Genomic DNA, 16,714 nt, shown 5'->3' on the forward strand with positions numbered 1-16,714 from the left:
AATTCGAGGTCGACATAACCTTATTGTGGCCTAAAGCTTCAATCGACGATATTCCGACACTTCAAAATGTAGAAATTCGTGTTAATGGTGATAATTTTCCAGAGAAATTGGCGAAGGTGCATACGTTTAGAAGACTGGAATAGGGCGTCTGAAATTAGAGGAGGGATGTGAATCAGGGTTGGGGAATGGAGGGGGTGGGGGTGTCGCGGGAATGGGTAGAAGGTCGCCGGCAAGCGTGGGGATCGCCGACAGGCGCCGCTGGCCGGGAGGGAGGGGGTCAGGTGGCTGAGTGGCCGGGTGGGTGGGGGAAGGGGTTTGTTTGTTTGTTTTTTTTTTTAAAAAAAAAATAATGATTTCTAAAATAACTTTTTTAATCAAAAAAACTCTAACTATAGTTAAAGAGTTTAATAAAAAATGATCATTAATGTTACCAATGAATTAGTAAAGATAATTAGCATTTACCATTGATAATAAGTTTTTTTAACGTTTACCACTGAGAAAAGTAAAAAGTTCAAGTTTACCAAAGATAATTTCCCAAAAAAAATAAAAAGTTAATTTATAAATGACAACTAAACTAAGAGGCATCAATAAATAGTCAACAAGGATATTTCGGGTTATATATACATCATACATGGTAGTAAATGTTATGGGTCTAGCACATTTGTAACACTATTAAGTTCATTATTTTATACACTCTCCGTTTTTTTTTTAGTTGCATTACTTTGTAAGTTGAGGCTCCTACATAAATTTTGGATAAAAGAGAGATAGAGAGAATAAAGAAAATTGACCCATGTGATAGGAGAGAAGCAAATAGAGTTTATTAATTAAAAACGTTAATAATGCAACTAATTTGAAACTTCAGTTTAGAAAAGTGATGCAACTTAAAAAAACAAAGGAAGTATTATTATTAGACCACTTAATCCTGCATCTATAATCATATTTTTCGGGTTATTGCCAGTTTCCTTCCCTATAAATGTGTATGTATATACTCTTACAAGCTGTATTAGAAACTAACTTCTGATCATAATAAAAAAATAAAGATTTCTCTAATTTCTTCCAAATTCTCTCTCTATTTTTATTTTTATTTTTTATTGTTCTTCATTTGGAACTCAGATTTAATTGAGTTCATTGAATTCAGTTCTTGAAGCTGAATTCATAGATTAATAATAAGCCCAACAATTCAGACTCAATTAAAAAGAAATACATGAATTATACATTTATAGTATGATTCTTATGAGACGGATGGATACAACACTCATATTTCGTTCTTTTAACTTGGCATGTGTGTTTGTAATTATTTTTTTCATGTTCATTTGATTTGTTAAGACTTTGTTATTAACTTTGTTGGGCTTTCCTTTCAAAAAAACTTTATTGGGCTTTGACTGTATATTACATAGACTTTAGCCCAATCTGAAGCTTTGCTAGACCATTAAGGTCTAAATTGAGTCAATAAAAGTCAAACTTCTAAATTTTGGTGTAACACATGAACAAACAATAATTATTACTATCATTATTACTATTATCATTATTACTATTATTATTACTATTATTATCATTAATATTATTATTATAAAATAATTTCAAACACCTACAAAGTCAAACAAATTACAAAAAATTAGTTGGGAGCCGAGATACAATGTGGGCCCCCACCCCTCTAGCTATAGCGAATCCGATCCTGCTGAAGATGTGAGTAGTTGCACGAGCACCAATATCTTGAGTCCTAGCGAACGCCTGAACCCGCTTCAGCAACGCAACAACATCCTTCTCTAATTCCCCCAATGAAGAAAAGGAGAAAGGAAGAAAACCATAGCCAATTTCCCTGCACTATGCCCCATACTTGTCCCATTTCCGCTGAGCAGCAATCGACACAACATGACTAGGAACGAAGTTTGATAACCCAGATTGTGCTAAAGGAAAAGATCTCGTCAAGTCAACACACACATCAAGGCCTCTGTCCCAAGAATAAAGTAACACATCTGCAGGTCGAAGAGCCCCATCGTTCCCTCCAGTCAACCCAACATTAACCTCCTTTCTTGCTGAAATCCCAGACCAAAAACAAATATCAACAAGGGTATCGCGAACAACATTATTTTTATCTCACCCTCTACTGCCACGTACACCATATTATATATCTTGGGTTAATATCAATTGTGCCTGCTACTTAAAACTAGTCAACCAAGCTAGTTATAATGACAACATAGATAAACAAATCCAAAAAATATTGCATAATTCTTCTTATGTATATTTGCCTAGCAATCCTTTTTTTTTTTTTTTTTTTTTTTTTTTGGGGGGGGGGGGGGTTAAAAAGCATTTGACTCATATTTTCCAATTTACATTTTGTCATTTGACCAAAAACGTGAGCACCTTTAAGCTTAATTCACTAGAACGTGGAGGCAACCAACTTGATGTAAAAAATCAAACTTATTTAGTGTGTCATTTTCTAGACTCTTTCTTCATGTAATCATGTCTTTGGTTCTCCTTTATTATAATGCTATGAACATAACATTGCGATAATACGTGCATCCTTGGCAAACAAAACTACACTTAATTTTAGGCAAAAATTAAATTTCATAGAATTGTTAAAGACTATAGGAAGTTCTATCTATATCATTTGTATGGGAAGACTTGGCTTGTGTGGTGTCCTCTTGGTCGCCTTACAACTCTTTTACGTGTTAACATCGACAACTACCAATGTTGTAGCTACGGCATCCTTTGATTATAATGATGCACTTGATAAGAGTTTGTTGTTTTTTGAGGCACAACGATCTGGTAGACTCCCCGGGAATCAACGAGTTCAGTGGCGTGGAGATTCTGGCCTAGAAGATGGTTTTTCACAACAAGTATGTACACATAATAATTAAAAAGACCGGATTCCCTATAGTCTAGTTACTAGAGAGAATCCTGTAAAACTTCTCCATATACACTTTGTATTAGAATGATATGAAAATTGACAAATGTTCAATGTATGCAGGCAGACTTAGTAGGAGGATACTATGATGCAGGGGATCATGTGAAGTTCGGCCTTCCAATGGCGTATAGTGTGACACTAATGTCGTGGGCAGCTATTGATTTGAAGAAAGAAATAGTAGCTGCTAACCAAATGGATCATACCCTCGAAGCAATTCGATGGGGGACTGATTACTTTCTCAAGGCACATTGTGACAACAATGTTCTTTGGGCTCAGGTGAGTTTAAATATTTGTGTGTTTTAATTAAAAAATCGCGCATATGTGCATTACTATTGTGCTGATTTGCAAGCATGTTCAGGTAGGTGAAGGAGAAGAGGATCATAGTTGCTGGCAGCGTGCTGAAGAAATGACTACGTCAAGAATAGCTTATATGCTTGATTCCAGCCATCCTGGTTCTGATGTTGCTGGTGAAACTGCCGCGGCTTTGGCTGCTGCTTCCTTAGCCTTTAAGCCTTACAATTCTTCCTACTCAGGTCTTCTCTTGCGTCATGCTAAAGAGGTATGTAGTCTCTTATTTATGTGTATATATATGTGCATTGAAGTATTCTTCTTCTAGTACAAGTTTGCATTTTGGTGAACAGGTTATAATGTACAGAATTTTAAGCAAAAGAGACTATCCTTCTTTTGCAGATTTTTTCGTTTGCTGATACGTTCAGAGGCCTGTATGATGATTCCTACCCAGAAGCCGAATCTTTCTATCCTTCATCCGGATACACGGTTAGTACATGATTATTTTCCTTATTTATGGGAAGAAAAATTAAATACAAGTATGTTGATTGTGTATGATCTATTGATCTCATAGCTCCTAATACGAAACCATGTGATTAGTCATCATCTTATGTAATAATATGTATTAGAGTCAAACCTTTATTTGAATTATATACAAGTATTGGTGTTACATCAATTTTATAACGCTGAAATGCTGGTAATGATTTGAAGGACGAGCTCCTGTGGGCAGCTGCCTGGTTGTACCGAGCCACGAATAACGACTACTACTTGCAGTACGCATCTTACAATGGAGCTTCTTTAGGTGGAACTGGTAATTCAGTCAAAATGTTCTCTTGGGATAACAAGTATGCTGGTGTACAAATCCTTCTAACAAAGGTAATTTCATTTACAAATTTGATGTTTGATAAAAAACTTAATTATAGCATAATTATTCTTGGGAGTTTTGCATATAAAATTTCATGTGATCATCAACCTGTCAGGTAGTTCATTTCCTCATTACATATTCGAAGAGAAAAATAATGCAGCGCAATATAATGCAGCACACACGTGTGTTTTACAGGTATTGTTAGATGGAGAAGGTCAAGCATACACTGACACTTTGAAGCAATACAAAGCCAGAGCAGATTTCTTTGTTTGCGCTTATTTGCAGAAAAACAGCGGGGACAATGTGCCCATGACACCAGGTCAGTCTTCTGCTCTAGTCCTTTGCAAGGTATAATAAGGTTTTAAGCATATGCCCTGTCGTGAGACCGAAGAAGATCCCTTAGCCGAGTATTTCTTTTCCTGCTTGTATGATCAGGAGGGTTGGCATTCCTTCTCGCGTCAAACAATTTGCAGTATGCTGCATCAGCCTCTTTCCTTTTAGCCATCTATTCTGAATATCTAGCTAGTTCAAGCTCTGTGATCGAATGTCCAGACGGTACAGTACAGTCTCAAGATCTTCTGAACTTTGCTAAGTCACAGGTAAATATGTGCAACTTCTTCAGCCCTTCAACTTTTTTGGCCTAGAGTATTTTACTACAAGTATCAAGATTCTTTTTTCTTGAAATTCTAAGCACATAATAAAGTAATACGAAGTGCTTCATACATTAGTTTGTTTTTCAGCACTTATACACTAATTATATTCACAAGTTTTTGTAATTTTCCTTTGACACCTACTACTAATAATTCTTATGGAATTTGATATGGTATGGTGCAGGCTGATTATATACTCGGTAACAATCCTCAATCAATGAGCTACTTAATAGGCTACGGAACCCATTATCCTCAAAAGCCTCACCATAGAGGTTCTTCTATCCCTTCTATACATGAACTTAGTACCAGGTTGGATTGTTCACAAGGGTTCGACAAATGGTATAGGAATTGGAACCCAAATCCAAACGTTCTGTATGGAGGTCTAATTGGAGGTCCTGATAGCAGTGACTGCTTTACTGATGACCGAGACAACTACGATCAAAGTGAACCTACACTTACTGCAGGAGCACCTCTAATAGGCCTTTTCTCCAAGCTGCACAGTGCATTTTCCTCAAGTCCACCTTCAGGTCATTACCATAACAATTCTTTAATTCTGTACTTTTCTATATTTTCCAGGTAAAAAGTTACATTTGCGGATTTACCTATCTTTCATCCTTCTGCAGGTTATCATGAGTCCCCTAAAACACCTCCACAAAGTAAGTAATCGATCACAATTGAACCTTCTTTGCTGTTAGTTATAGTTTAGGTCCTATAGGCTTTAACCAGCAAAATTCAGCTTTGATTAGTAAAAACCAGTTTCAATAAGTAATTGCATAGGATAAAACCACCAGTAAATGAGCAAAAATCAAATTTTGGCTAGTGAAAACCAGTAGCAATTTTCATTAGTAAAAGTGTTTTATTTAGCGAAAAGGTTAAGAGAACATGAACTTACTTGTTAGATGTTGTTGATTTAGGTTCTTATTCAGATAAAACATCGGAACCAAGCACGCCTTCAGGTAATTAAGTAATCTTGTTGCTAAGTTTTTACTACACTTCCTAGCTAAATTTATTGGATTTAATTGACCTTTCTGGCAAGCCTGCATTTCATAAGACTGACAGTGTATTCAACATGTAAATTTAGGTTATGATCAATATCAGAATCCATCAACTTCAAACGCGTCACCAGGTAAATTTTGCTAGGCCGAGGTTTTTTTTTTTTTTTTTTTTTTTTCCTTTGTGCCAAAAACTCTATTTTTAAATCTGCTGTCTGCTATCTTAACTTTCAGGGCTCTCACTTCACTTATACATGAAAATATCTTTTGATTTTCGATTTCTTCTTCATTTGTGCTACGAAATTTTCTGAGATTTTTGCTATAATAATGACTAAACTTTAGTTTATTTGTACTATAATTTACCTAGTTCCATTAGTTCATAACATAAAGACTCATCAGAAATCTTTGTCTCATTTTGATGTATTTTTCTCTATCTCCTCCAGACCAACAAGCTGAAACTCCACTCCAGAGTACATCAGTGCAAAATCCTTCAGCACCAGAACCTGCTCCAAGTATGTTTACCGAGTAACTCGCAGCTGTAGATCTTTTTCTTCCTTCTTTCCCCTATTACTCTGTGTTTATTCCTCTCTTTTTTTATCAAATTTATTTCTTCATCATTGTTTCAAAATCATGATGTTAGGAAAAAAAAAAAAAAAAAAAAAGAAAATCAATGAAGCCTCATCAAAACCTGTTCATGTTTACAGACTCTGACTACATTCTGAATTCACCTGCTCCCAGTCCAGTAATAGGTGAGTAATCTTGTTTTAACCTTATAATGTCAAAAACTTAAAGATGATCAATATACTTTAAACTGATATATATATGGATCTAACTGAACATCTTGCAGAAGATTATGTCATGGTTAATCAACAAATAAACTCGGCACCATCAGCGCATTCAGGCCGGGTTAAGTACTTAGTACTGAAAGCAATGCTACCCTTCTTAGTTCCCCTTCTTGCAGCCCTGTAATTTTATATGAGCTTGAGCTAATTAGATTAGCTTAGTATATGAAGCTAATTCTAATTTTATTCTTGTAATTTTTACCCCTAGCCTTGATTGCTAGCATTTTTTTTTTATTAAATTTTTTATCTTTATAATTGTGAGTTAATTAATTATTGTCAGAGACATCAATCCTTATTGTACTTGATTGATGAAATCTGAAATTCAAAGTGGCAGCCAAAAATTTGTGGTTTGCCCTTTTATGTGATGACCATAAATTAATAGTGAGATTTTGATGCAAATTCTCTGATCTTATTCAAACATATGTACAATATAATGATTTAAGGTCACAAAATTTTTAAGTGCAAAAGGAATATACCAAATTTGTCCATGCATAAAGATAGTGAATGAGTGTTTCTCTGTTTATAACTACAAGGATTATTTTTAGGCAAAATTATACTATTGACATAAACTTTAGGTCAACTACGACCATTAAAATGAACTCTTTAATATGCGTGTTACTTGTAACTCCCACATTAATGATGGAATTGTCCTAATTGCCCTTAGCCCGCCTCTTTCACCAAATTAAACTCCTTTTCTACTAAAATTACCACTACCTCCCTCTTTTTTCCCAACCACCACCCACCCCTTGCCACTTCCTCCACCACCACCACAGCCGCTGTCGTGCCACCTAAAATTGGGGTTGTCACGCTTTAGTTTGGTGCGATTTGGTGCATTAGTGCATGCATACCTCAAATCAAATTGTATAAATTGGATTCAGCATTTTGTCAAACCAACCTAAATTGTATAACATGTCAAACTAAAGCAAAATCAAAATACAGTAAAATATTTTGAGATAAAGGGAGTAGTTTTCAATGAGTCAGTAAACTTTAAAATTAAGGCCTTAATAAACTCTAATGTAATAAGCTTAACTTGATCGAGTGTAATTAGTACAACTACAATCATCCCCTCAAAAATTAAAAATAAAAGAAATGATCATGAACCTCTTCTACCAACCTGATTTACATATTAAATGTACTGTAGCCATGCAAAGAATGCAATATATGTACACGTACAATTAACACGAACAATCGGTATATATACTAATCATATTATAAAAATAAAGCTTGATATTCATAATTCAACCAACCACTAAATCTTATTCTTATCCTATATTATATATTCTTGCTTGGTAAAATATAAAATAATTAATACATAGTTGAGGACCATAACTTAGCCAAAAAAATAAAATAACATAAAAAAGTCCACGTTACATGTAATTGACTTTCGTTTATATTTGTATGTACAATGTATAACAATCATAACCAAACAACGTGGGAAGCAAACTCTCATTGCTCTCTTCTAAGCTTTTCTTCTTATACAACGTGAAGGCTACTAAACCTTTATTTAGGTTTCCTAATGGTTGGACATTAATTGTTAATTTATGTATAACTTATTTCTTCCTTTAGAATTGTTCTTCCATATATAAACCAAGTTGATGCGACATACATATCAAAACAACTTCTTATCATTTGGAAAAGTTTAAGTGATTATTATTCTCTCGATTTATTGTTTCGTATCCATTTATATAAATATCGATCATTAGTTCCTAGCTAGGTACGTATAGAGGAAGATCGAGATGGAGTTTAGGTTATGTTCACGTCCACATTTTCTCCTTGTGGTGTTCGTCGGCCTCCTAGCGTTGGAAGCTATAACCATGGTCTCGGGATTCGACTATGGGGATGCCCTAGACAAGACCTTGTTGTTTTTTGAGGCTCAAAGGTCTGGAAAGCTACCATACAACAACAGAGTTAAGTGGCGCAAGGATTCCGCCATGCGCGATGGATATGCCCAAGGAGTAAGTATACTAACCTAGCCTTTTCTTTTTCTTCTTCCTTGTTACATGTTTTTGAAGGACAATATTGTCTATTACATACTTTAAATATGAGGGCTCAAAATAAATTTGCTGGAAAATCTTACTTCAATCTTTCAAGAATTAATGTTTTGGCTATATACTTGCACTAGTACAAAACAATCTTAATGTAATAGTAATGTTTTAAACATATTTAAAGTTTTATAGCAGCCTAATTTTGTATTTAGCACGGGGCCTCCAAATTGTAAATATGTTGTAAAACAATTTTTAGAGGGTAAGTAACATGTAATGTATTGAAAAAACTAATGTGAGGTACATACTTTTATTTATGTAGGTGGACTTGGTAGGAGGATATTTTGATGCAGGAGATCATGTGAAGTTTGGGCTTCCAATGGCCTTTTCGGTCACGATGATGGCATGGGCTGCAATTGATTTCAACAAGGACTTATTAGCCGCGAATCAATTGGATCAAACATTACAAGCTATTCGATGGGGAACTGATTATTTCATCAAGGCCCATACTCACCCTAATGTTCTTTGGGGACAGGTACATCGTGTTGTAAATATTAAACTTGTAACGTAACAATTAAATTTGTATTACAAGTAAAATAAGATATCATCAAAGAATTGTAACATCTTAATTTTTAAACTCACTAAAGTAATTTTATATAATGTGAAGGTGGGAGATGGAGCATCTGACCATCTTTGTTGGATGAGACCGGAGGACATGACAACATCAAGGACGGCTTACAAGCTAGATTCGTCTAACCCTGGCTCTGATTTAGCCGGAGAAACTGCAGCCGCCTTAGCTGCCGCCTCGTTGGCTTTCCGGCCTTACAACTCTTCTTATGCTCATGTTCTTGTGTATCATGCTGAGCAGGTGATTAACAAGTGCACTGTCTTATTGCTAATTATACTTTATTGAAATGAAGAAAAAGTATGTTAATAATGTTGGTACTAACAACCAAATTATGTGTTTTATGACACTGCTACATACTTATGCTAACTAATGAGATACATTACTCTAATGTTTGTGCAGCTTTTCTACTTCGCGGATACATTTAGAGGCTTATATGATGATTCAATCACAAATGCTGCAGATTACTACACATCCTCTGGCTATCAAGTACGGAGTAATTGGCTTAAAAAATAATTTCCATTCCGAAAATTACTCTGCTTTAGCCCATTATTTGACAATGTTACCTTGATCATTGTGACTAATGATATGCTTTTTTGTGGAATCAGGATGAACTGTTATGGGCTGCGGCGTGGTTGTATAGAGCAACTAACAAAGAGCACTACTTGCAGTATGTGGTGCAAAATGCTGCTTCCATGGGCGGTACTGGTTGGGCCGTTAAGGAATTCTCTTGGGATAACAAGTACGCCGGAGTTCAAGTCCTCCTTTCTAAGGTAATATCACTTAGTCCCGACTAAATGACCTGATATACATAAACGTAGTTGAGGTTTCATTCTAAAACCAATTGATAATAGGCAGAGTATATTGATCATGATCATACATTCATACATATGTATTCACCTATTGCTGTAACTTTTATATTTGACTGTCCTATATGTAATTAGCGCGAATTGTAAAGTAATCGGAATATGTATGGGGTTAATTTCAGATATTGTTGGAAGGTAACGGCGGATCATATACATCGACATTGAATCAGTATCAAGCCAAGGCAGATTACTTTGCTTGCTCTTGCCTACAAAAGAATAATGGCTATGATGTTCAGCTTACTCCTGGTACTGAAACTTGCATAAATCACTTTTCTAATAAAAAAAATTGACCTATTTATGCAGTGTTTAATACTTTCTTGTGTATATTTTCTTATCAATCAACTAGGTGGCTTAGTGTATGTGCGCCAGTGGAACAATATGCAATACGCAGCCTCTGCTGCATTCCTCCTCGCCGTGTACTCTGACTACCTATCCCAAGCAAAGGCTGTTGTAAACTGCCCTGAAGGAGCCTCGAAACCACAAGACCTCTTCAACTTTGCCAAGTCTCAGGTTCTTATCTCATCTTCTTTGCCTAATTGCCTTTTACTTTCATGTACAATTTATTTTATAAGCTATTCTTTTGTCAAGTAATATGACTAAATTTTGGAGTATATCTAATTTAAACTTTGCTATTGAATGATCATTTTTACAGGCAGATTACATCCTAGGACAAAATCCTAACTCCATGAGTTACTTGGTTGGTTTTGGAAACAACTACCCGAAACAAGTGCACCACAGAGGAGCATCCATTGCCTCAATCTCTGTACACAACTCTCCGGTCGGGTGTGTCCAAGGGTTTGAAGAATGGTATCATCGTACAACTGCGAACCCAAATGTCATACATGGAGGCCTTGTAGGAGGTCCGGATAAAGACGATGAATTCGATGATGATCGATCTAACTACGAGCAAACTGAGCCTACAATCTCTGGTACCGCTCCCCTTATAGGCCTCTTCTCAAAGTTGAGGAGCACAAACACACGCTCAAGTCCTTATGCTCGAAACTCACCAAAAGCTTCTTATGCTAAGAAGCCTCTAAATGCACCTAAAACTCCCTACGCCACTTCAAGTGAGTATTCGTGTTACACTTAATTTATTGTACCCTCTTACACTTCTAGCTAACTATGTCAGACCATGTTCTGTTCACCTGATTTTTACTTAATGATAACATTGTTTTACTTTTTTCCGCAGATGTGCCATTTAGATTTAAACACTCCATAACGGGCACATGGCAAGACAAGGATAAAACCGTGTACCATCACACGGTACTAATCAAGAACATGTCCATGAAAACGGTTAGAGATCTCAAATTAAAGATTGAAAACCTCTCGGGACCAATATACGGTCTAATGCCTACTAGTGAAAAGAACATCTACCAAGTACCACCTTATCTCAAAGTGTTGTTAGCCGGTGGTGAGATGGTGTTTGTTTACATACAAGGCGGTCCTCAAGCTAAAGTCTCGGTTCACAGCTTTCACTAATGGACCAAAAATTCGTGCCACGGTTCAGGCTAGCCGACAATTGGCTGCCCTAACCAACTCGGAGTTGGGTCGGACCATACTTGATCAACTCTAAATTGACGACAATTTTTACCTTTTATATATTTCTTGTAGTCCGGTGTACATTTTATCATTAACTCTTAAGAGTGAATATTTTGCAAAAATGAGGCTAATGTTGATTGTTGGACAAACATTTGCCACCCTTCTCTAAGCTAGAATTAATTTATGCATTTTGAGGAGGGACGTTGTAAATTTAGAGGCCTAAGCTTTCTTTGTTTGATGAGTTTTTTTTATGGTGTGTATACGGTGATGAAATGAAGGCATCCCATTACATCTAAGACCAACTTCGGTTTTTCTTCTTTATTCGGCGATTAGAAGTTTATTAGCTACATACTCTCTGTTTCATAATGGTGCATCACTTTGACTCATACGTACGCAACATTGAATTATAATATCTTTAATTTAATTACTTAAAATTATGAAAAAATACAAGGTGATTGATCCAATAATAATAATTATTATTATTATTATTATTATTATTATTATTATTATTATTATTATTATTATTATTATTATTTTCCAAACCCTCCATTTGTTTTAAAGTGTAACATTTTATCCTTATGCACTGCTTATTTATGAGGTGTTGGGTTTGTTCACTGAATTCTGATTTAAGAAGGTACTTGTATGAGTTTAGAAGGGCTAAAATCCATACAACGTATTTGTTTGTGAAATTTGTAAATGTGTAACCATTCTTCAAATTCTCGTGAAATACGGGGCATAAAAATTCAAAGGGTCTGGCCCCAAGGGTGGGTTTTGCTCATACCATACCTTGAGGTTTCAAAATAAAAAAAGTAAATAATTCATAGAGTAAGATTTACTAAACCTAAAATGGAATAGGCTGAAAATAGGCCCAAAATAGAAAATCATACAGAGTAGTTTACCTGCAAACAACCTTAAGATAGCGAGATTCCGTCATAGTCGTTTTAACCCTTACTTTCTTTAATTAATAATCCTCTTTTCAAAGTGCAAGCCTTTAACCTATATTGCAAGTAAAAGAAAACGGATAATGTATACAAAAATACATTTATCAAAATAACTCCATTGGACAATGGACCAGATTAATACGTGTGGTTGCTAGCCAATATAATAGGCATGATACATATCGATTGAACGTACTTGACACGAATGATACGATGCGGCCTACTTGATAGCGCTAACAATTACAAAAAACTTGATGTAAATTAGTGCCTTACTGTGTAAATATTTATGTGCTTGTTCCTCGTGGTTAACAGTTTAACACGGGCCAATCTGGTGGTACGAGTTCTTAATTTCTCATATATTCCTCCGGATTTTTTAAAGTGCAAGACATAAAACTTTTTAAAATACAAGTATTAACGTAGGCAATATTTTATTTTATTTTTTTATAAGGTCAGATGAAGGAATCTACTGAACCGACACCTCTCACAGATTTAGTTAGCTTAGTTTCGCAGGTCATCGCTTGAGAGTAGAGGGGGAGGTAAGGGAACCCCCCTACTCCCAAGCACTTTGTAGTTAGTGGGGCTCAAATTCGTAACCTAAAAGTCACAAGGTGAGTTCTCCACCAATCTTTGCTCGATTAATAATGCAGGCGGTATTTGGTTTACGGAATTCTTGTACCCTACACGGTACTTTTTTAATTCTTAGAATTCTTATACGCTTTTGACTACCAATATATTTAGTTATGTGAGTAAAAGTTCTATGAACTTGATATATTCAATAACGAAGAGAGTATATCATACAAGTAGTTGGGGAAAAAAAAAAAATCTCATTTAAGGATGATTTAGATTGAAAATCATATGGTAGTTATCCTTTATTTTTTTTTATTTTTTTTTAATAAGTATAATTTTAGATGCTGAAAACAAAAATTTTAGATGCTACGTACAAATACAAATTAATTTATATATTTTATTTAAATATGAATGAATAGCTAAACGTCGCCTGTATTTTAGCTTAAAATGGACCATGTTTTCCATGCAAACGACGTTTTGTACACCCTTTCATAATACGATAATAGTGGAATTCTGAAATCGATCAACTCCAATTGGTAAAGCCTGAAGAATACTAGTCATCAATTCATCATGAACAATTGTCGTCCTTCTCAACTAGAAATTGTTCGAACTTAAAATTCTCCAATCTCAACTCGATCCAATCAACCTGCTAATCACGGACTCACGGGTCATCATTTGAAATACTTCAAGTTGAGATTGGTGAATTTTGAATTCAAACATCCATTTATTTATATTTTCTTATGAGCTAGCCCTAGTTACTCATTTTGAGTAACAACATTTATTACTCAAATGACACAATTGTAAATAATTGCTACTTCATCCTTCTTCCTTTCCCATCATTACAGCTACCATAGCCACCACCGCCACTACCATCATCACAGCCACATCCGATCTTCTTTACCCCGTCTCCATCCACATCCAGCCATCTATCCCCGATCTACACCCACATCCGTTCTTCTTTCCCCGTCTCCACCTCCTCGATCTCCACCCACTCAAGCTTCCCGATCTCCACCTTCTCCGATCTCCACCCACCTCCTACGACCTCCACCTACATCTGAAAAAACGAAAACCCTAGAAATGAAAGGTGAAACTAAGGACAAGGGCGGAGCCAAAGAGGGGCTGGTAGAGGCCCGACCCCCGTGGCCCAACCAGTCATCCCTTTTGATTTTAATGCTGGCACCCCTAAAATAAGAGATAAAAATAATGTTTTTTCTAGGATTTAATGCTTGAATAGGGATGACATTATTAGATGGATATCGGCTAACCCGATCTACTCGCTTAAAATAAATGGACGAAAATCCGAAATAAATGGATGAAAAGCGGGTGACGGATGAAGTGGATGATGGATCGGATCGGATATGGATGATGATTTTTTTCACTGGCTAACCATCCATCCACCCGTCTAACATATATAAAGATTTTTAATCTAAGAATTTTAATTTAAAAAAATTAAAATATACAATCAAAATACTTTATTTGTTGCAAATTAATTTTTTCAAAGAATATGTAGTTAGTGCTTCCTTTTTATTTAAAAATAATAATAACTTACGGTAAATAACCATAAATTAAAATTTTATGCGAATTTTTTTTTTCATAAAATGTTCATCCATTAGTCACCCGATCCACCCGTTTCATTCGTGGATGATGGATGGACGGATACAGATGATGGGTGAAGCATGTAATGGATGGATGTGGATGATGGGATTGGAATGCATGATGGATGGATTATAATTTGTACTCAGAATGAATTACGGTTGTCTGTAATTATTTTTATCATGATTGTTGTTGTTGTTATATTATAATTTGTGTGTGCTTAATAGGACTCCTAATATGTTACTGGCTAAGTATTTGCGAAGCCATTAAATAAAAGTTGTGTTAAGTAAGGGATGTACCCTCTTGTAGTTTTTTACTCCGTAAAAATCTTGGTTGTTTTACTTGTATTTTTTATTTTAAAAAAAATGTTATTTACCTAAGTTCAATTTGCATTAATTAAACAAAAAGTTTATCAAATAGGTTGAGGTCCAGGAATATGTTTTATAATCTATCACGTCCGACCCCCTTATATGAAAGCTCGTTCACTACTAGAAATAGAACAATTTATGACGGACGTGTTCCGACGGACACGAAAATTCGGAAAAACGTGATTCCGAGGGATTTAAGTTCCGTCGGAACTTTCCGACGAATTTAGATTATCCGTCGAAAATTTCCGACGGAATTAAAATCCATCGGAAAACACTTAGCTTCCAACGGAAAATTTCCGACGGATTTGGTAAAAAACAAAAAAGGGGTTTAAAAACACGAAACCCTACTCTTTCTCCTCTCCACGCCTCTTTTCTCTTTCTCTCTCCTCTCTTCTTTCCACTTCCCCTCTTTCTCCTTCCTTTCCTTCTCCTTCCTTCACCTTCCTTCTCCTTCCATGGCGGCTCGGCGCCCCTACTCCTCTTTCCTCTCCCTCTCCTTCCTCTCCTTCCTTTCCTCTTCTCCTCTTTCTCTTTCCTCTTCCCCTCTTTCTTTTCATTTTCGGTTTGTTTTATTTGGGTTTCAATTCAAAGTAAATTCAAGATTTTCAATGAAAATCAAGGTTTTCATGTCAAATTCGACCATGAAAACTCTAGATCTAGAGTTTTCATGGTCAGATTTGACCTTGAAAACCCAATTTCGACGGTTTTTTTGGGTCAAAATTAAGGTATGTGTCTTTTTTTTCTTCTTAATTAACTTGTTTATTTTTCTGATTTTTTTGAAAATATATGGTGTTGTTGAATTATGGATTTATTTTTTTATGTTTTTTTGGGTGGTTTCGGTGGTTGTTTTGGGTGGTGGGTTTGGGGAGGTGGGTTTCGGGGAGGTTTCGGTGGGTTTCGGGGAGGTGGTTTCGGTGGGTTTCGGGGAGGTGGGTTTTGAGGTGGTGGCTTCTGGGTTTCGAGGAGGTGGTTTCTGGGTTTCGGGGAGGTAGTTTCTGGGTTTCGGGAAGGTAGTTTCTGGGTTTCGGGCAGGATTCGGGGAGGTGGGTTTTGAGGTGGTGGTTTCGGGGAGGTGGGTATGGTGAGGTGGGTTAAGTTGGGGAGGTGGAGAGGCGGGTTAAGGTGGTAGGGGGGCTGCTGGGGGGGTCTGTGTGGGTGGAGGTTTGGGTGTGTGGGGGGTCTGTGGGGGGGGGGGGGTGGGTGGGTGGGTGGTGGTCCGGGTTGGTGGTGTGGGCTGGTGGCGGGGGTGGGTTTGGGTGGGGCTGTTTTTTTTATTGACTTTTCCGACGGAATTTCAATAAAAGTTAAAAAAAAGCGCCGACAGAAATAAATCCGTCGGAATGGACCTTTCCGACGGAAATTCCCTCGGAATATAGCCAAATTCCTACAAAATGTAATGCGACGGTGCCTGCCGACGGAATTCCGTCGGAAACCGTCATTTTCGATGGAATTTCAGGGTATTCTGAGGGATTATTTCCGTCGTTGATTAGCAGTTTTCTAGTAGTGGTTGGGCTTGTATGAAGTGTGGATGCGGATGCAGCATATGCCCTCCTTATACCCAACACAAAATATTTCACTTAAAAGTGGGGGTGGATGAGATTTAGACCCGTGACCTTTGTATCATGCGAGCTCTAATACCATGTTTAGGGACCAACTTAACCAAAAGATTAAACCTATGGTTAAGACGCATG

General features: G+C 36.3%; 2 protein-coding genes across 2 annotated transcripts; both read left to right on the top strand.

Moving 5' to 3' along the window:
* Nucleotides 1-2,301: 2,301 nt before the first annotated feature.
* LOC110692080 (endoglucanase 5-like) lies at nucleotides 2,302-6,923 on the top strand. The gene is given in 14 exon segments (XM_021869067.1): nucleotides 2,302-2,840; nucleotides 2,972-3,184; nucleotides 3,267-3,467; nucleotides 3,599-3,693; nucleotides 3,853-4,072; nucleotides 4,257-4,380; nucleotides 4,497-4,660; nucleotides 4,896-5,238; nucleotides 5,335-5,367; nucleotides 5,626-5,667; nucleotides 5,793-5,837; nucleotides 6,147-6,215; nucleotides 6,408-6,452; nucleotides 6,551-6,923. Coding segments are annotated over 14 exon segments (1,941 nt in total). The 5' UTR covers nucleotides 2,302-2,615; the 3' UTR covers nucleotides 6,673-6,923.
* A 1,263-nt stretch (nucleotides 6,924-8,186) lies between these two features.
* Nucleotides 8,187-11,859, top strand: LOC110691997 (endoglucanase 5-like). Its single transcript, XM_021868986.1, has 9 exons — nucleotides 8,187-8,500; nucleotides 8,850-9,062; nucleotides 9,195-9,395; nucleotides 9,555-9,641; nucleotides 9,761-9,925; nucleotides 10,141-10,264; nucleotides 10,365-10,528; nucleotides 10,671-11,085; nucleotides 11,208-11,859. Exons 1-9 carry the CDS (start codon nucleotides 8,282-8,284, stop codon nucleotides 11,495-11,497), a joined length of 1,878 nt encoding a protein of 625 aa, XP_021724678.1. The 5' UTR covers nucleotides 8,187-8,281; the 3' UTR covers nucleotides 11,498-11,859.
* The last annotated feature ends 4,855 nt before the right edge of the window (nucleotides 11,860-16,714 follow it).

Source organism: Chenopodium quinoa, unplaced genomic scaffold (genome assembly GCF_001683475.1).
Source record: "Chenopodium quinoa cultivar QQ74 unplaced genomic scaffold, ASM168347v1, whole genome shotgun sequence".
Classification (NCBI taxonomy): Eukaryota; Viridiplantae; Streptophyta; class Magnoliopsida; order Caryophyllales; family Amaranthaceae; genus Chenopodium; species Chenopodium quinoa.

Bases quoted from the DNA above. Each gene is read 5' to 3' on its own strand.
- LOC110691997 (XM_021868986.1), top strand. From the start codon at position 8,282: ATGGAGTTTAGGTTATGTTCACGTCCACATTTTCTCCTTGTGGTGTTC. The intron at 10,529-10,670 runs GTTCTTATCTCA...TCATTTTTACAG, and splicing joins TCAACTTTGCCAAGTCTCAG to GCAGATTACATCCTAGGACA. The intron at 11,086-11,207 runs GTGAGTATTCGT...TTTTTTCCGCAG, and splicing joins AACTCCCTACGCCACTTCAA to ATGTGCCATTTAGATTTAAA.